Source organism: Phyllobates terribilis, unplaced genomic scaffold (genome assembly GCF_046119375.1).
Source record: "Phyllobates terribilis strain yellow unplaced genomic scaffold, ASM4611937v1 Scaffold_3__8_contigs__length_932513732, whole genome shotgun sequence".
NCBI lineage: Eukaryota > Metazoa > Chordata > Amphibia > Anura > Dendrobatidae > Phyllobates > Phyllobates terribilis.
This window is the reverse complement of record NW_027362763.1, coordinates 586,657,468-586,678,128: the sequence shown is the minus strand read 5'-3', so window position 1 is coordinate 586,678,128 and position 20,661 is coordinate 586,657,468. Positions and strand designations below refer to the sequence as shown.

The 20,661-nt window shown below is 41.8% G+C and overlaps 1 protein-coding gene across 2 annotated transcripts in view; it reads left to right on the top strand.

Moving 5' to 3' along the window:
• ARID4B (AT-rich interaction domain 4B) overlaps positions 1 to 15,289 on the top strand; it is a 593,887-nt gene extending 578,598 nt beyond the window's left edge. For both annotated transcript variants that reach the window (XM_073671468.1, XM_073671469.1), the window contains one exon: positions 13,135 to 15,289. In XM_073671468.1, coding sequence (XP_073527569.1) covers positions 13,135 to 13,256 — 122 coding nt within the window. In that variant the 3' untranslated portion in view covers positions 13,257 to 15,289. The remainder of the gene's footprint in view (positions 1 to 13,134) is intronic.
• Positions 15,290 to 20,661: the final 5,372 nt, after the last annotated feature.

The following is a 20,661-nucleotide window of genomic DNA, read 5'->3' as shown; positions in this document are numbered from 1 at the left end:
GTTCTGCATAAAGTTGAATGTGCTGACAACAAAATCACACAAAAATCTTCAATGGAAATCAAATTTATTAACCAATGGAGGCCTGGATTTGGAGTCACCCCCAAAATTAAAGTGGAAAAACACACTACAGGCTCATCCAACTTTGATGTAATGTCCTTAAAACAAGTCAAAATGAGGCTCAGTATTGTGTGTGGCCTCCACGTGCCTGTATGACCTCCCTACAACGCCTGGGCATGCTCCTGATGAGGCTGAGTATTGTGTGTGGTCTCCATGTGTCTGTATGACCTCCCTACAACGCCTGGGCATGCTCCTGATGGGGTTGCCAATGGTCTCCTGTGGAATCTCCTCCCAGACCTGGACTAAAGCATCCGCCAACTCCTGGACAGTTTGTGGTGCAACATGACGTTGTTGGATGGAGCGAGACATGATGTCCCAGATGTGCTCAATCGGATTCAGGTCTGGGGAACGGGCGGGCCAGTCCATAGCTTCAATGCCTTCATCTTGCAGGAACTGCTGAAACACTCCAGCCACATGAGGTCTGGCATTGTCCTGCATTAGGAGGAACCCAGGGCCAGCCGCACCAACATATGGTCTCACAAGGGGTCTGAGGATCTCATCTCGGTACCTAATGGCAGTCAGGCTACCTCTGGCAAGCACATGGAGGGCTGTGCGGCCCTCCAAAGAAATGCCACCCCACACCATTACTGACCCACTGCCAAACCGGTCATGCTGAAGGATGTTGCAGGCAGCAGATCACTCTCCACGGCTTCTCCAGACGCTGTCATGTGCTCAGTGTGAAGAACACAGGACCCCAGTGGCGACTTTGCCAATCCTAGTGTTCTGTGGCAAATGCCAAGCGTCCTGCACGGTGTTGGGCTGTGAGCACAACCCCCATCTGTGGACGTCGGGCCCTCATACCACCCTCATGGAGTCGTTTTCTAACCGTTTGTGCAGACACATGCACATTTGTGGCGTGCTGGAGGTCATTTTGCAGGGTTCTGGCAGTGTTCCTCCTTGCACAAAGGCGGAGGTAGCGGTCCTGCTGCTGGGTTGTTGTCCTCCTACGGCCCCCTCCACGTCTCCTGGTGTACTGGCCTGTCTCCTGGTAGCGCCTCCAGCCTCTGGACACTACGCTGATATACACAGCAAACCTTCTTGCCACAGCTCGCATTGATGTGCCATCCTGGATGAGCTGCACTACCTGAGCAACTTCTGTGGGTTGTAGAGTCCGTCTTATGCTACCACGAGTGTGAAAGCACAACCAACATTCAAAAGTGACCAAAACATCAGCCAGAAAGCATTGGTACTGAGATGTGGTCTGTGGTCCCCACCTGCAGAACCACTCCTTTATTGAGGGTGTCTTGATAATTGCCAATAATTTCCATCTATTGTCTATTCCATTTGCACAACAGCATGTGAAATTGATTGTCAATCAGTGTTGCTTCCTAAGTGGACAGTTTGATTTCACAGAAGTTTGATTTACTTGGAGTTATATTCTGTAAAGTGTTCCCTTTATTTTTTTGAGCAGTGTATATATACATACACACACTGCTCAAAAAAATAAACTGCATGCGGATTTTACATGCGTTTTTCCCGCCAGGTAGAAGCATTTGTCAAGCGTTTTTGCATCCATTTCTGCATGCGGGTTATCAAGCGCTTTTCCTAGCGATTTTAGCATCACTTGGAAAAGTGCTTGACAACTTGTTCACACTATATAAATTCATGCAACCGGCATGGATTTATAGTAGTGTGACCAAGTTAGTTAAAAAAAAAGAATAAGAATGGTAAAAAATTTAAAAAAAAAAGATTATACTCACCTTCCGATGTCCTCCCGGTGTTTTCTCCGCTGCGTCCGGTGTCTTGGGCGGCTCGCGGTGGTGTGAAGGACCTGCGGTGACGTCATTGAGTCATGCGACAGGTCACATGACTAAATGACTCATGGCAGGTCCTTCACAACACCGCGACCCATACAGCCGACCAGACGGAGGGGAGAAAACACCGGGAGGACATCGGAAAGTAAGTATAAGCTTTATTTTAAATTATTTTTTTAGCAGGTTCTATGGTACCCAGGTCTGGATGAGAGTCTCCTCTTCTCCAGACCCGGGTACCATCCGCACATTGAACCGTGTGATATCCGCATGTGCAGATGCACATGTAGTGATGCGGATGTCACGCGGTCCAATGCAAGTCAATGGCGGCGATTACGCTGCGTGTCCGCAAAATTAATGGACATGCTGCGGATTTTTCCGCAATGATAATCCTCAGCGGAAATTTCCGCAGCATGTGCACAGCACATGCAAATTATCATTGGGGACCATGGGGCACGTATTACCAAGCGTTTTTTAAGCGTTTTCGCTGCGGAAATTCTGCTGAAAAACGCTTGAAAAACGCATAGTGGGCACACAGCCTTAGTGATTGTTGTAACCCCATAATTCTTTGTCAGCATGTGTAAAGAGGTTGATTGTTGTACATGGAAAAATGAAATAGAAGATCAAGAAATTCATTATGGAATTTAGGGTTTGGAGAGTTATGTTGATGTTCCAGAATGTGATGCCATGATTATATTTGGATAAATGTTTATTTTTTTTGTTCAAGAATAAAATGTGGATTGTGGTTCATGGAAAAAAAATAAGACACCCCCTGAAAATAAACCCTAACCCATCTTTCAAAGCAAAAAAATTTATGTAAGACCCTGTCTTATTTTCGAAGAAACACGGTAAGTACTAAACACTTGTCATGAAAAGGTTGAGTAATTCTGAGTTTGCAGTAGTCATTAAAAGTGACATTTGGTGTTGAATTTGGAAAAATCACTTGTTACATTAATTGTATTGAAGTACTTAAATTGTTCTGGTTTCATTGGCCTATTGGGAACAGCAGAACGTTTGTAGATTTTTCTAATAAGCCTATAACTTGCAATGGAGGTTGAATTACTTTGATTTCAATTGGGTCTTTCTCCAGTTATCAGGTAAAATCAGTGATAAAATCTGACTCCAGATAGAATCTAGTTTTAAGAGAGACTAAAACGGCTTTTTTCTTTAATGGTGTTCAGCTATTTAAATTGTTCTTGTTCCATTGGTTTATAATTTGTAAATTTTGGTAATAAATCTAATTTGCAATGGGGGTTGAATTATTTAGGTTGCAATGGTATATTTCATTTGGAAAAAAAGTATCCAGCAATAAGAATCCCTTAAAAATATTTTTTCTTTATTTCATGCAATTAAAACATACAGATATCCAACCCACGGGTCATGTAAATTTTAACACGCTTTTCTCACAACACATGTTTCTCATCGTTACACCATGATAAAGGAGTCATTTGCAAAGTGTTTTATAGTTCACATGATGTGTGGTGAATATCTGTATGCTTTAACCTCTTCCTCACAGGGCGATTTTCTGTTTTGCACTTTCGTTTTTTCCTTCTCTTATTCCAAGAGCCAAAACTTTTTTGCTTATCCGTTAACATAGCCGTGTGAGGGCTTTCTTTTTGCAAGACAAGTTGCACTTTTGAATGACTCCATACATTTTATCATGTGATGTACTGGAAAGCGGGGGAAAAATTCCAAGTATGGCTAAATAGCAAAAAAAAAAAATCCGGTAAAAATGACCTGGCAGTATGATTCTCCAGGTCAATATGATTACGAAGATACCAAACATGCATATGTTTTGTTTTATTTAACTGGTGATTTTTATTTTTTTTTTAGAAATTTGTGAAAAAATTTTTTTGCTTGCATTACCTTTTTCCGAAAGCCATAACATTTTCAATTTTTGGGATATGGACCAGTGTGAGGACTTGTTTTTTTGCACTCCAAGTGGATGTTTCTACTGATATTTTGGGATGGATTCAATGTTTTGATTGACTGTCCATTCATTTTTTGTGTGTTGTTGCCGCAGATGAAAAAACGCAATTTGGCTTTTTTACTTTTTTCCCAGTATGCTGCTTATAGATCAGATTTACCGATCAGATTACTTTATTTTATATTTTGATAGATTGGAAACAGAGTGATGCGCCACCCTGCCGGCATACTGTAAATGCCACTTTTACAGACTGATAGCAGCATGAACAGCCGCTTCACTCTCGGCTGTTCAAGGCTGATGATGGCTGATTATTATAGCCATCATCTGCATGCAAAGATGCGGGCTCAAGGAGCCAGTTTATGATGTACCAACACATAATTTGTCAGTAAGGGATTCATCTCATGACATAAAGAAAGAAATGCTTTTAATAGATTCCTGTTGCTGAATACTTGTTTTCTGATGATTGCTACTATTGCTGGATGCCTCTGAATCCCCCATGCACAGATCCTGATAAGGGATTCAGTCACTCCCAAAATGCATTTTACATGGGCTATATGGTTTTGTAGGGGACTTAGCCCTTTTAAGAACCATACTAGAGCTATTCCGGAGAGTGCCTGAGAAAATATCTTTTAATTCATATGCAAATGAGGAGGCTTCAGTGCACCCTCAGTGTGACCAAGAATTTGGCGCCCCATTACACCTCCATATTTGCATATTGGGGCTGTTTTTCTGCTTCTGATTGACAGTGCTTGCTATGAGAAGTTAACACTATCTGAATGTTGCTATCATGTGTGCAGCCATGCGCGTTCTCCCTGTCTCCTTTCTTCTGTTGCAGCTCGCTGCTCTTCCAGGTCTGTTAATGTAGCGAGCGGCATCACTAGAAAGAAAAGGAGGAAAACACGCCTGACTACTGCGTACGCGACCACACATACGCTGGCAGCATCCGCAGGAAATGAGTTAAAGTATATTAAAACATTATTTTATTGGCAACATAGATAAAAAAATGGAAAAATTAAAAATAAAAACATACAAAAATAACAAAAAGGACACTGGTCTACACATTTCAAGCATAACCGCTCTTGTCCTGACAGCATTTGTGTCCATAGTCCAAAGTTATATAGAGAAACACAGGTGAGAAAGACCAATGAGAAGAGAGAAACACACCATTGAATTAACATCCATTAACAAAGTAGAAGGAAACCCAATGGAGTACAAATAGGTGTTACAATGGAATTGCACATCATCAACACATCATGCCGGCATCATATATACATGGGTGTTTGAATGCAGTCGTTGACTTTGGTCAGGACTATGAGCGGTTATGACCACTGACTTTAAACTACACTAAACAGCCCAGTAAGTGACACATCGTTGGAATCAGGATCTCTACGTGATATTGTTCTCAGATTAGGTGGCAAAAGCCTGGTGACAGATTCCCTTCATGTTGTTAAGGAGTTGACAACATCAGAACAATATTCCCTTCTTTTTTTAAAAAATGTTTTTATTCTTATTGAATATTTTTAATTTTTGCAAAATAATATGTAGATCGTAAAGTAGTAAAGCAAGTTTCTACAATGAACGTGCCACATGTATCAGTAAAAGGACCGTAACCACAAAAATTAAAAACACAGCAGAAGTCACAATTATTTAACAAGAACATTAAACAAGTGAAGTTTTATACCTATAAAAGTCTCTCGTCAAACTTAGAGCAGGCAAATCTACAATTGACTACAAAAATCAAACAAATATTGACAATAAAAGCTACAAGGAAAGAGGGTAGGGAGGGGAAAATAAAATATTGTAATCTTTATATATCAGGAGCAGCCCAGTAGATCCCTTGTCTAATTGAAAATATCTATTGTATAATTACGTAGGGCAGTATGGTATTCTAAGTTTCTGATGTCCTTGATTCTAGTATATAGGCTGAGTACTGAAGGGGGAGAATTCTTTTTTTCCATTGGGAAGCAATTAGACAGCCTGCTGCTGTTAAAATGTGAAAGGGTAATCTGGTACTTAACTTTTCAACAAACATAATAAATCTAGGAGAGAGGACCGAGGATCCAGAGGGAGAATTATAGACAGGACTTATTGCATAATGAATTTTACCTCTAGCCAAAAGACTAATAGTACAGTCCCAGTAGATATGGAACAATATTCAAGAGAGCCACATCTGCAACAATCTGCAGGAATAAAACTATTTAGTCTTATGTAGAACTTTGTGGTATGATAGCAAAAAAGTAGTATTTTGTATTGATTATGTAGCGCTGGTGTATCTGCCTTCTGCCTCCCTTCGACGGCAGAGACGCCAGCTCACTTACTGCCTCGGCCCCCGTCCCGCACTTCCTTCCACTTATGAGTTGACAGCAGCCCGGGTTGTGTGCACGGTGTGCAGATCCCCGAGCACTGTGTTTAGGGCGCGCATGCTCCCCCTCTCTTAAAGGGTCCGCGTGCACGTCCTCTTTAAGTCTCCCTAGCCAATAGCTGGAGGACACTTACTATTTACGGCACCTCCTCCAGCATGGAGGTGCCTGAGCAACGTTGTACGTCTGTTACTAACATGCTTGCTAGATCTCAGGTCCTAGTGCTCGTATCCAGTATACCTGTCTATCGGCTGTGCCCGCCTGCCTATCGGCCGTGGCCATCTGTGCTTGCCAAGACTACCATTCCTGGGCGTGCCTGCCTCCTATCCCTTGGGGGTAAGCTGCCATATATCAGAGTTCAGTCCTGGTGTAGCACCTGGATTCACCTCCCTCGTCTCTCCTCGGATCGCGGTATCGTCAGCCGCCATGTATCCGAAGTCGGACTTGGTGAGGCACCTAGTCACGCCCCTCCAGGCTCTCCTTGAATCACAGGACAGTGGTTCCACCACCCAGTCCGTTGCTCAGGCCATGGAATCCACTTCCTCCCAGGCATCCTCTTTCTCAGATCTGTACCAGGAGGTCTCCCACCAGAAATCTTTTCCTACCTGCGCACAGTGACCACCCGCCTACATACGGTAGCAACTTCGGCTGCAACCGCACCTCCCCAAGCTGTAGCAACCACGGTCGCAACCCATTAACCAAACAAAGTAGCACTCAGTAACGCTAAGTATGCGAACATGAAATATATGAAACATGAATAGCATTACTGCTGTAGAAAATAGAAATAAATGAGAAATCTTAGCGCATAAATTGGCCAATTCATGTGTACCTGGTAGCCGCGATAAGGAGTTTATCAAAAATACGAGGACCCTATCAATGTGAATTCCTTTCTAAGGAACATCTGTCTGCTAGTGTGTGAGATGATAAGATCCTGCTGCAATTAAAATCGCCTGAGGTATAGATGCGGATTGCTCAGTCAAAGCTTATACATAGAAACAAAAAAAACTGACCGGCACTTCCAAAACAAGAAATAGGTGTTAACAGGTGCTTACTAGTAGAAGCTACCACCATATACAATAAACAAACAAAGTAGCACTCTGTAACGCTAAGTATGCGAACATGAAATATATGAAATATGAATAGCATTACTGCTATTCATATTTGTTTGTTTATTGTATATGGAAGTAGCTTCTCCTTCGCCATGCAGAAGGAACATACTTCTATTGTGGCAGTCGCGAACACTTTATCCAATCCTGCCCTGAGAAACCAGGAACTCCAGTGCCTAGGGTCTGTTGGAGAGGCTACCCTGGGCAAGAATCACTCCTCTCCATTGCTGACTCTGACAATATCGGTCTCCTGCAGCAGTATCCATTTTGTCGTGTCAGCCTACCTGGACTCCGGTTCTGCATGCAATCTTATCCAACAAGCCGTTGCAGAGCTATAGAAAATTCCGACCCAACATCTACAGGATCCGTTAGTGGTTTCATTGGTGGATTGAAAGCCTCTTTCTGAGACTATCCTGTTCGTTACCAAGCCCGTGGAGCTTTGGGTAGGGATGCGTCATTCAGAAAATATTCCTCACTACGTGCTGTCAGGTTTTTCTCACCCTCTGCTGCTTGGTCTGCCATGGCTGTGGAGACATGAGCCTGTCTTGAACTGGAGATCTGGTGAAGTACTCCAATTGGGAACAGGAATGCCAAGAAACCTGCCTTGTCCCCATTTGTCCTGCTCGACCCCCAGCTTCTCCATCTAATCTGCCTGGCTTGCCTGCACCATATTGGACATACGCCGACATCTTTGACTCGAAGGAGCCAGAGACACTACCACCTCATAAGCCATATGACTGTCCTATCGATCTCCTTCCAGGTGCATCCCCTCCACGAGGTCGAATCTACCCCTGCTGCAGGCCGAGACCCGAGTCATATCCGAATATATTAAAGAGAATCTTGCTAGGGGATTTAATCAGGAAATCTTCCTTCCCTGCTAGAGCAGGGTTCTTCCTTGTAAAGAAGGACGGTTTACTCGACCCTGTATCAACTATAGACGACTAAATCAAATAACGCTAAAAAATAAATATCATCTCACCTCCGAGCTGTCCGATCGCCTTAAAGGTTCCAGAGTCGTCACGAAACTCGATCTTCAGGGGGCGTACAACCTAATCCGAATTCGCCAGGAAGATGAATGGAAAATGGTCTTTAATACCATAGTATTTAATAGTGATTGTCACTACGAGTATCGTGTTATGCTGTTTGGACTCTGCAACGCACTTGCAGTCTTTCAAGAACTGGTGAACGACATTTTCCGGGATCTTCTCTACACATGTATAGTAGTGTACTTGGTCTATATTTTGGTGTTCTCCCCCGATCTGCCTTCACATCGAAGAGATGTTCGCCAGGTTCTGCAGAGGCTAAGGAAGAACAGTCTTTACGCCAAATTTGAAAAGTGTGTTTTTTAGCAGACTTCTCTTCCTTTTCCTGGATACATAATCTCCAAAACCGGTCTGAAAATGGATCCCGAAAAAGTGTCCACCGTATTGAAGTGGCCTCGGCCAGACGGTCTGAAAGCCATGTAGCGGTTTCTCGGATTCGCAAACTACTACCGCCAGTTCATCCTCCATTTCTCTTCCCAGACTGCTCCTATCTCAGCTCTGACCTGCAAGGGGGCCAGTCCTAAGATATGTACCCCAGAGGCTGAAAGTGCCTTTGTATCGTTAAAGCAGGCCTTCTCCTCTACTCCTGTTCTGCATCTTCCATACAACCATAAGCAGTTCTTTCTGGAGGTGGATGCTTCTTCCTCAGGGGCTGGAGCCGTTCTTACCCAGAAGTCCTCATCTGCACGCATTATGACTTGCGTTTTTTTTTTCCAAGATCTTCTCTGCTCTAGAATGCAATTACTCAATTGGCGACTGGGAACTGCTTGCGATTAAACTGGTGTTGGAGGAGTGGCGATTCTTGCTGGAGGGGGCTATACATCCGGTGGTCATCTACACGGACCACAAGAATTTAGCCTATCTACAGTCTGCACAATGGCTTAATCTTCGGCAGGCCAGGTGGTCTTTGTTCTTTGCACGCTTCAACTTTACTCTCCATTTTTGGCTGGCGGAGAAGAATGTCAAGGCAGACACACACTCCAGATCGTTTTTGTCTTCCGATCAGGAGGAAGAGCCTCAACACACTATTGAGCCTTCCAAAATAATTACGGTCGCTCCATTGGATTTGCCTCCTCTTCCCTCCAGTTAGACTTGCGTTGCTGAACCACATAGGAAGCGGGTTCTTCTCTGAGGTCACTCGTCTAAGCTGGCAGGCCATGGAGAAGAAGACTGCTCTCCTCATTTCCCCACACTGCGCAAAGATGATATGGATTTCATCTCTGCCTGTCCCTCATGTGCCCAAAACAAAACACACAAACAAATTCCAACCAGTCAGTTACTTCCCTTGCCCGTACCATCTGCTCTCTAGCTGCATATTGCTATGGATTTCATTACTTATCTGCCAGTATCGGCCCGGGTGTACCGTCATCTGGTTGTGGATCTCTTCTCCAAAATGGCTCACTTCATTCCACTTACCGGTCTTCTATCAGCACCAGTCCTTGCAGAAAAATGTATTCTACATATTTTCCGCCTCCATAGTCTACCGCTCCACATTGTCTCTGATAGAGGCGTTCAGTTTACCTCTCGTTTCTGGAGGGCCAACTGCAAGCTTCTAAATGTTATTTTGGATTTCTCATCAGCCTACCATCCTTGGTCCAATCAGATCCTGACTAATTTCCTCCTGCACTTTGTCAGTGCCCACCACAGTGACTGGGCCAAACTCCTGCCTTGGGTCGAATTCTCTTATAATAACCATGTGAGCGTATCTTCTGCCAAATCTGTTTTTTTTTAGTGTACGGTCAATATCCCAGCTGCGGATTCCCTCGCCAAAAGTTTTTATGAAATCTGGGAAGACACCAAGTCTTCCTTATTAAAGTCCTCCTAGTGGATGAAAAAACATGCGGACAAGAGACGTCTGGATTTGCCTCGGTTTTGCCTGGGGGATAAGGTCTGGCTATCGTCCAAATACTCAAGATACCGTCATATAAATTAGGTCCTTGCTTTATCGGTCCCTTCGAGGTGTTGAAACAAATGAATCCGGTAGCCTTCAAACTCAAACTCCCAGCCCCTTTACGGATCCCCAATTTATTTAATGTGTCTCTTCTCAAACTTGTCATCCTCAATTCTTTCTTCAAAGACCCTGGTTCTACTCCTGCTCCAGTCTGCATTGAAGACGTTTTCGAGGTAGAGTGTGTTCTGGCCACCAGGAGGAAAAACCTTTTTTCTTGTGGATTGGAAGGAGTTCGGTTCTGGGGAGAGGTCCTGGAAGCTCAGGGAGAACATCCATGCGGGCTTGAAAAAGAGGGGGGCATGAAGGTCTGTTACTGTAGCATCGACGTCTATGCCTCCCTCCCCCATCAGACACCAGCTCACTTTCCACAGCCCCCTTCCCGTACTTCCTTCGTCTTCTTGGTCGGCAGCCGTCCGGGGTGCATGCACGGGGCGCAGATCCCCGGGCACGCTGCTTAGCGCACGTGTGCTCTCCCCCTCTCTTAAAGGGGCCACTCGCGTCCTCCTTACGTGTCCCCAGTTAATAGCTGGAGGACACTTACTATTTTAGGCACCTCCTCCAGCATGGAGGTGCCTGAGCAACGTGGTATGTCTGTTACTAACACGCTTCCTAGTTCTTAGGTCCCAGTGCTGTATCCAGTATACCTGCCTGCCTATCGGCCGTGCCCGCCTACCTGCCAAGTCTACCATTCCTGGCTGTTCCTGTCCCTTGGGGTCAGCTGTCATCCACCCGAGGTCAGTCCTGGTTTAGCACCTGGTTCCTCCTCCCTCGTCTCTCCTTGGATCGCGGTATCGTTAGCCGCCGTGCATCCAAGGTCGGACTTGATGAGGCACCTACTCACACCCTTCCAGGCTCTCCTCGGATCACGGCAAAGTGGTTCGACCACCCAGTCCGTTACAGATTATCTCTGTAAGTAATACATGTGGAGGTTTTAGAGACACTTCTGCAAATGTGGCGCCATTTATTCGCAGCCTAGGGCCCACCCAAGAATTCCTCCCATTTAGACATACTGTATATGGGTGTCTAAATAAGTATTCTGGTGAAGGACCAAGTGAAACACTATAGATGGCTGAGATTAGACCTTTAGTTGAGGATCCCGCTCTGCATATTTTCTCAACCTTGCTGGAATAGAAACATGAGTACCTTGGAATACAGAGGTAGAGAAGTCGTGAATTTGAAAGTAGTGATATCTACTTAGGCTTGGGAGAGAATTAGGCCATGTGCCCACGTAGCGTTTTTACGGCCGCGAAAACGCTGGTAAAACAGTCTGCCATGCAAAGCAATGTGAATTCGGATGTGCTGTGCACATGATGCTCTAATTAGCGCGCCGAATTCGCATTGCGTTGCAAAACGCAGCATGACCATTTCTACCGCGATTACGCTGCAAATTCGCGGCCATTGAGGAACATTGAAACGCAGCAAACCCGCAGGTATATGTGGATTTACTGCGTTTCAATTAAATTCAATGGCCGCAGATTTGCAGCGTAATCGCGGTGCGTGTGGTACCCGGGATGAAGAGGAGACTACAACTCCTCTTCATCCCAGCTACCACGGGGTGAAAAAAATAAATAAAGTTAAAAATAAACAAAACCTGTATACTCACCTCTCCAGTTTGCTCCCGGCCACGTCCTCTCTCCTTGGCGTCCCGCGGTGTACTTGCAGGACCTGCAGTGACGTCATTTAGTCAGCTGATGGTCACGCGACCGCTGACGTCAGCGATCAGGTAATGGTCGCGTGACCATCAGCTGACTAAATGACGTCACTGCAGGTCCTGCCAGTACACTACGGGACGCCAAGGAGAGAGGACGCGGCCGGGAGCAGACCGGAGAGGCAAGTATACAGGTTTTTTTTATTTTTAACTGTTTAATTTTTTTTTTTTATATATTTTTTTTTTTACTATTGATGCTGCATTTAAAGCATCGAAGTTGGTCACACACTATAAATCCATGCCAGTTGCATGGATTTATATAGTGTGACCAACTTGTCAAGCACTTTCCAGGTGATGCTCAAAATCGCTTGGAAAAGTGCTTGAAAAAATGCATGTAAAAACGCTTCTCTCTGGCAGAAAAAATGCATGTAAATCTGCATCAAATCTGCTACGTGGGCACATAGCCTTAGATTGAGGAACTTTAAAGGGTTGTCTGGTCTAAAATGAAAAGTCTGCAGTTACACTGCAGACTTTTCATTTTAGACCGGACAACTCCTTTAAAGGAGTGAAAGGATCCAGACATTTAGTTGATTATGTCCGCAAAGATATACAGTACAGGCCCGCATAGGACAATGGTTTAGACAGGACAGATGTAAGGCTGTCCGGGAAATGTGGATGGAACAGGAAAGATGTCAATGGCGAGGCTAGTTTAAATCCTTTTGAACAAATGTTCCAGATGTCCCTAATTAGAGCCATGGGACCCAAAAGCATGGAGGGACAATACTTTCTTAAATTGTCATTTGGGGAATTTTTACTTATTAAATGAGGAATCAATGCTGTATGACTTGTGTGTAATTTTTGTACTGTCTCATTAAAGTTGCTGCTGATGTATTTAATATGAAACATAACTAATTGGGAGATGCAAGAAAGTAGTTTTTGCTTGGGTAAGGTGAAAGTGAAGCTCTATAAGTGGATAAATGCTTTTCCTGAAATAATGCTTACAGATTATACTTGTGGTTATTCTTGCTGAACAAAAACAGCTTTTTTATTTTTAAAAGAGAATAGATTATTTTACTTTTATTTCTTTATTCGTACCATTGTAATTTCTGTTAGATCTCAAAATAAATAGTCTCATTATATCAAGGCGTACATTATTCCTTGAAGTATCTATGGATTTTGAAAATCAGTAGCTACTTTTTCTTGTTCTTTAATAATGTCTTATTGTTCACAGGCGCAGTTCTGTCCACCATGTCATCGTCACCTTCCTCAAGTTCAATCACTGCAGCTGTAATGTTGACCTTAGCGGACCCATCCCTATCGACACAGAATGCAATGGCTGTTGAGTGCAGGTGACAGAGGGACTGTTCAATGCACTTTGCACTTACCATTGTTCAACTAGTTGATGCCATTGACTTATTTTTATACTGCACAGCAACTCAAGTACAGACAGGCACTATTTTCTATTGCATTTTTGATGTGTTGTCTATGCACTTAAGTGCACTTTTTATGATGTGGAAGTAAACTGATTTTCTCCAAGCAATAATTGTTTCCAACTAGTATGGGAGTTCTGCTCCCAATGCCTTCCGCTATGGGAGGAGGAGGCTATTGTTGTGTGTCATAAGGGTTATGCAGTAAATATATTGACGGTCCTTTACAAAGTGCTGTGCGAATTGTAACACAGTAGTTGTAATTGAGCTTGCATGATGCCATTTTGTGCGTTGGCATGTAATATGGCAACTTACACTGTAGGGAGAACTGCAAAAACTGAATTAAGATGTGTGATGACTGTTTTTGTACTTTGTTATTAAACCATATATTTCTTTCATTTGTGTGATCATTTCTGGAGGTCATATCAGAACTGCCATTTATAAAGTGGTGCAGTTGCCATATGGATTCTATACTCATCCATTCTATGCTAATCTTATTATAGGAAATTTTTGCTCCGAGAAAGATCTCCAAGATACAATATGAGCTCTTTCATACGTCCATGATCATCAGTCCGATTTTGGATCTCAGTGCATGGACTGGCTGCACGTCTGCTGACCCCGAGTGTGTCAGCTGTGATCACAACGTCTGAAAGAGCCCTAATAAAGATATAGGAGACAGAATAATAGAAATAAGGGTGCATAAAGATCTCTTACACACAATAATAGGGATAAGGTTGGATAAAAATTTCCGGGACACAATAATAGAGATGAGGTAGTGTAACCTACCAAATGGCTAACCAAAGTACAAAGTGGGACAAGGTTGAATTAATTGCAGAATTTAGCATCTTCAATAGCTGGGCCACATCTGAAGTGCTGGTCATGGTGCACAAAGCATGGGTACTCTGTAATCAATTCTCACACTTGGGAGACGACACGGTTTTCACATGCTGGTGGAGAGCCATAGAATATCTTCTTTGATACTGGATAAACAAATGATTTGATCCTGTGCTGCCGTAGGAAGAAGAGTGACGGATGCCAATCTAATTGTAAATGGTTTAGTCGTCAACGCGTTTCGAAGCGCTTCTTCATCAGGACAACCAAGATCATCTTCCTACAGCAGCGCAGGATCAACCCATTTGTTTTTCTAGTATCAATGCTTTTATCTCCTTGCGGGTCTGCAGCAGCCTTAAGCGTTTTCAGTGGTTGTGAGTACATAATCCAAACCAGCTGAGCACAATTGTGCGATTTCCTCCATATCTGTTTCCCAGATAAGACCCTATTTGCGGTTTGTCTCCTTCCAGCCTCTCACATAGAATACCTTCTGGCTCCCATCTTTTAAAAGGGTTGTCTGGGCGTAGGTATTAATGACCTTTCCAATGAATAGGTCATTCATAGCATATCAGTAGGAGTCTGACTCCTGGCAACCCACTGATCAGCTGTTCATTGAAATATCAGCTGATCAGTAGGAGTACCAGGAGATGGACTCCCACCAATCTGCTATTGATGACCTAACCTGAAGATAAGAATAAATTGACCTATGCCCAGACAGCTTCTTTAAGAATTATACTTAAAAAGTGGTCAGAATGCATCATTTAAAGTGCTCCGATCTAGTGAAAGACATATTAGGTAATGGAAGAGTGTAGTTGTATCGTTTTTGAGGCAGCAGCAATGTATGCTTTCATAGGAGTCATTGGCTGACATGTTAGTTTTATTTCACTATTGGAAGATATTCCAAGGCACTCGTGTACATTAGCACTGCACTTGGTAAATGACCCTAAATGTGTTGTGCTTTACTTGTTTTTTTTTTCATTACAGAATAATATTCTTCAAGAGAAACGTTTGGATTGAAAGTGTAATGTGTTATTGTTAATGAAAGCAAACCAGTTTTCCCATTTTCCTCTTTGCAGATGTCATTTGCTTGAATTTGCATATGTTAAATAAAAGCACAGATTGTTTGGTTTTAAGAGTAATAATTCAGTCCAGTTATCCGTCTCATACATTCTTTAGAGATAAGTTTCTACATTTGGCGTTCTTAACATTGTGCAGAAATTCATGTTCTCTTTACATTTATTCTTCTAAAACAATTCTTTTAATGAGACACATGCTAAAATGATATTTATAGCATAAATATCACACTGTGTATCAACCTCAAAACTACTGAAATGTCTGGAATTATTTATGGAAGAAAAACCTTGAGTAAATATGGAGCACCATAAGTTGTATGTTTCTCTCCCAGATGTAATTTGTCTCTTTGGCAAGCATTTGTGTAGTACATTGCTTGGAATTATAGTTAGGCCGATTAAACTGACTGAAGTGCTTCTGCATAACCAAGACTGTTATATCGTTTTTACTGAATATAGCAAACGTTTGACAAAGCTGGAATGTTCATTTTCACATGTTAACTAAATCTGTTTGCGTAGGTTTTTTTTAGTAGTCTTTATTCCATTATTTCTTTTTCTGTTTCATAGTAGTACATTTCTTTTGTCTATTTAATTGGACAATAAGTGTTTTTGGAGCCTTAGAAAATTGCCATTCAGCTTACAGTAAGGCATACCATATTTATTGAGTCAAAGCGGTGGTGAACAATGTACCATATTGTAAAGAAATGTAAGAAAAAAAAACAATAAATAAAATGACAGTTTGTGAATCTTTAAGAATTTTTTTTTTCTATTTTCAAGTACTAAAGATTGACAGAGTAAAAAATCAAATCAGATTTTATATTAACAATGAAAGAATTTGGACATACAGGTGCATCTCACTAAATTAGAATATCATCAAAAAGTTATTTTATTTCAGTTCTTCAATCCAAAAAGTGAAACTCATTATATAGAGTCATTACAAACAGAGTGATCTATTTCAAGTGTTTATTTCTGTTAATGTTGATGATTATGGCTTACAGCCAATGAAAACACAAAAGTCATTATCTCAGTAAATTAAAATGAACAAAAAACACCTGCAAAGGCTTCCTAAGCGTTTAAAAAGGCCCCTTAGTCTGTTTCAGTAGGCTCTACAATCATGGGGAAGACTGCTGACTTGACAGATGTCCAGAAGGCAGTCATTAATACACTCCACAAGGTCCCAGAGTCTGGAGGAAAAGTGGAGAGGCCCCAATCCAAGCTGCTGGAGGTCTAGTGTGAAGTTTCCACAATCAGTGATGGTTTGGGGAGCCATATCATCTGCTGGTGTAGGTCCACTGTGTTTTATCAAGACAAAAGTCAGCGCAGTCATCTACCAGGAAATTTTAGAACACTTCATGCTTCCCTCTGCCGACAAGCTTTTTGGAGATGGAAATTTCATTCTCCAGCAGGACTTGGCACCTGTCCACACTGCCAAAAGTACCAATACCTGGTTTAAAAACCACAGTATCACTGTGCTTGATTGGCCAGCAAAGTCACCTGACCTTAACCCCTTAGAGAATCTATGGGGTATTGTCAAGAGGAAGATGAGAGACACCAGACCCAACAATGCAGACGAGCTGAAGGCTGCTATCAACACCATAACACCTCAGCAGTGCCACAGGCTGATCGCCTCCATGCCACGCCGCATTGATGCAGTAATTGATGCAGAAGGAGCCCCGACCAAGTATTGAGTGCATTTACTGAACATACATTTCAGTAGGCCAACATTTCAGATTTAAAAACATTTTTCAATTTGTTATAAAATATTCTAATTTACTGAGATAATGACTTTTGTGTTTTCATTGGCTGTAAGCCATAATCATCAACATTAACAGAAATAAACACTTGAAATAGATCATTGTGTAATGACTCTATATAATGAGTTTCACTTTTTGGATTGAAGAACTGAAATAAAATAACTTTTTGATGATATTCTAGTTTAGTGAGATGCACCTGTATTTATCAAACTAAATCCAGCCAAAAGCTGTCTTTCATTACTGCCACCATATGTATAATGATTTATTGAGGGGCGTGGCTTCAATTAAAGGGGGTGTGGCATTTCTGGAAAAGGCTTGCATAGTTTTGCACAATTTTGATGTGCAACATTGCTGCAAAAAATGTGCCATTATTTTGATAAAGTTAATTTCTCTCACAAATTTAGGTATTCAACAGTTGGTGTAAATTTAGGCCTCAATTCATTAAGACTAGTAATTTGTCTGTTGTCCTGGACTGATGGAAGAGCACACAAGGGATTAAAAAGAAATTGTGCTCCAAAACAAATATAAGTAGTGAACACAATGCTTTTGTTGTGACACTATTTAGATTTGTTTTGGAGCACAATTACTTTTTATTCAATAGTGCGCTTTTCCACCAGTTCACGATGACAGCTATGGAACCAGTATGCGCCCCATTGTGAGGGCCTTCCATTTTTCACTAATGACATTGTAGTTTGAGCATGTTATATAGACGAGGAATGTCCTAAATCACACTTGGGAAAAGTGCATCTCGCAGGCCACATCCAGCTCTCTATTTGTTCCTAATGTAAATATTTGAAAAATATTGGTGCATATGGAATATATAAAATAAATTTCCAGTCCGTACCCATCTGGGTATACTTATTCCTTGTTATTGGCTGTATAATCCACTCTGTTTGGGATAATCCTGATGAGTTCCAAAGGGATAACATTGTGGGATTTTGAAAAAAGAGGAAGTGAAGTCTATCACCAACTGCAATCCAAAATCAGCTACGTTTTATCATATTCCCAATATCCATAAGTCTGCAACGAATCCACCAGGTCGCCCTATTATCTCAGGAAAGAATTGTTTTGTGGGTTTTGTTTTTTTGTTTTTGTTTTTTTAAAAGGCTTTATTTATCTATTTTTTAAACACAATGAAAATATTAACAATAGCAATCATTAGTCAATAAGGATCATGGATGCCCACCGAAGCCAGTTCAGTCTCTTAACTTTAGATCAATATTATGTAGTTGCATAGAATGATATAACAACTAAATAATCATAGCCATACACTCAATATACAACCTCATACACAACACCCAATCATACCGTTCGCCATGCCAGTCACCCCTCCCCCGAAATGTCATTAATTATCACATTATGCAGACATATGATAGAATTAAATATACAGACGTCTCTGCTGGGAATCCTATAGGGCAGTTTCTGCTATTGCTAAAGACCGTCCACATACATTATGAGCATATCTGATATGCGTATAAAGGACTTATATATATATATATATATATATATATATATATATATAATGTAATATATTTATTGGCTAATTGCAGCCAGTGGCGCATACAGGGGAATCTAAAAAAGTGTCTCTCTTAGGACCCTTAATAAGCTCATCTATAATACCCAGCAGGCACACTTTAGGGGACAACACCCTAGGGAAATCAAAGTGATCATGGAGAAACCAAAAATAGCTCAGACCAGAATGGAAGAATTTTCAGACAGGAGAAAATTGAGTGCAGAAAAGAGCCGACCACCACTTGACAATTAAACTACAAATCATCCAGAGTCATCCTAACCCTCCTCAACCCTTGCAGGATAAAATAAGCTTTGTTTAGAAATTTTGTCTAGATCAAACAAGTCCCTAGCACTCACCACTGAGGAATAAAATGTATCTTCCACCTCTCCCCAATCCTCCACCATCAAGGTCAGTATATCCATCACCCATTTCACATAAGCTTTATCATAAGAACTGACAACAGATGACACTAGAAGAGAATATGCTTGTGTTGGGGGTTTAGGTAAATCAGAGGTCCCCAAAAGCCCCTCCAAATTTGAAAAGCCTAGGGACACTGGTGCTTTATCAAACTGTGCTCACACGGCATGATAGGGATGTATATATAGGAACTTAGGGGCATCAGGAACCTCATATCTAGCTTGAAAATCCTCAAAAGGTAAGCAATTCAGAAGTATGTGAGAAAATATGAAAGGCGAATTTGACACCGTACCTCACCCAGAGGACCACGTCAGGCAGAGAATATAAATGGGTGACACCCGTGGCATATCTGAGCACCTCAATGTATTCGGTACTATTGCCCACACTCGAGCTGCCTGCTTAACAGGTATTGGAGCTGATGAGATTTTATTATATCTAAAGAGTAGGTTAGTTAACTCTTCATAAGATCCCATCAACCCACCTGCTAGTGCAGTGGCAACATTGCTTATGTCAATATCTATCCAAAAATGGGTGTACACTAACTGACCAGCCAGGAAGTAAAATAAGAAGTTAGCAGCAGCTAGACTAAATTGCAGGATCCTAGGTATCCATGGTTACAACCACTGATAAAGTGGCCTGCACATGGGGAAAGAGGCATAGTGAATTAGTAATATTAGCAGATACCTCCAATTAGAAATGTAGCATAGTTTTTCTATTATTACACCTACTACATATTGGGATAGGATCTTGATGATGGGAATACTCTTTTAAAACAAGAACTTTAGCAAGAATTTAAATATCAGTGTTAAGTAATGAAATAGGGTGATAAGAATATTGGGAAATGGGGTCCTTCCCTGCCTTTAGTAAGATGACTACCAGCGCCTTCCTCATGGAGTCAGAGGGCTCTCCTCACTTAAAAACTGTCTCCTAGATCTCAAACAAACACTGTTTAACCAAATTACAATTAGTTTTGTACCAATCCTCTACCATGCTATCTAAGGGTTTTCCCAGAAGGTGGTGCTTTAACCCCTTTACCCCATAGGTTGTTTGCACGCTAATGATCAGGCCAATTTTTACAATTCTGACCAGTGTCAGTTTACGAGGATAACTCTGGAACGCTTCAACGGTTCACTGTACTTCAGGATAGTGGTAAAATTTATTTGATATGACTGGCGTTTATTTGTGAAAAAATCATAAATTTGGCGGAAATTTCGCAATTTTCAAACTTTGAGTTTTCATGATAGCAGAAGGGTAAAACTAGTAAACTTTATTGAATTAATCAATAGGTTAGTGAGTGCACCACATATAAAAATATACACTCTAGATGTACTAAGAAAGACACGTGATAAAATATATTCCAATAAGGACCAAAAAAGCCCCCAAAGATTTGGGGCAAATGGGACCTTAGTGGTATATGATCTTATATTATAAACATGCCCACTCCAATACAGGTAATGTGCCTAATAAGATGGGGGCACAATTCTGGGCATTGAACTCCCCTGATGACTAAAGGGAAACGCGTCGGGAGCCCGCCTATGCTAGAACACCGCCACCAATGGAGGATCAGATAAGTTGATATATTACCTCCTATGAGTATTGTGTGTTTTTTTTGTATAAATTGAACCACTAATGTTAAGGTTTACCTCAATACATGTGTCCTGGCTGAACTAACATGTACTGATTTAGCCTGGTTTGTTTTATATGGCCATATATACAGTGTAGACACCGCATATTTAGTCTTGCGCC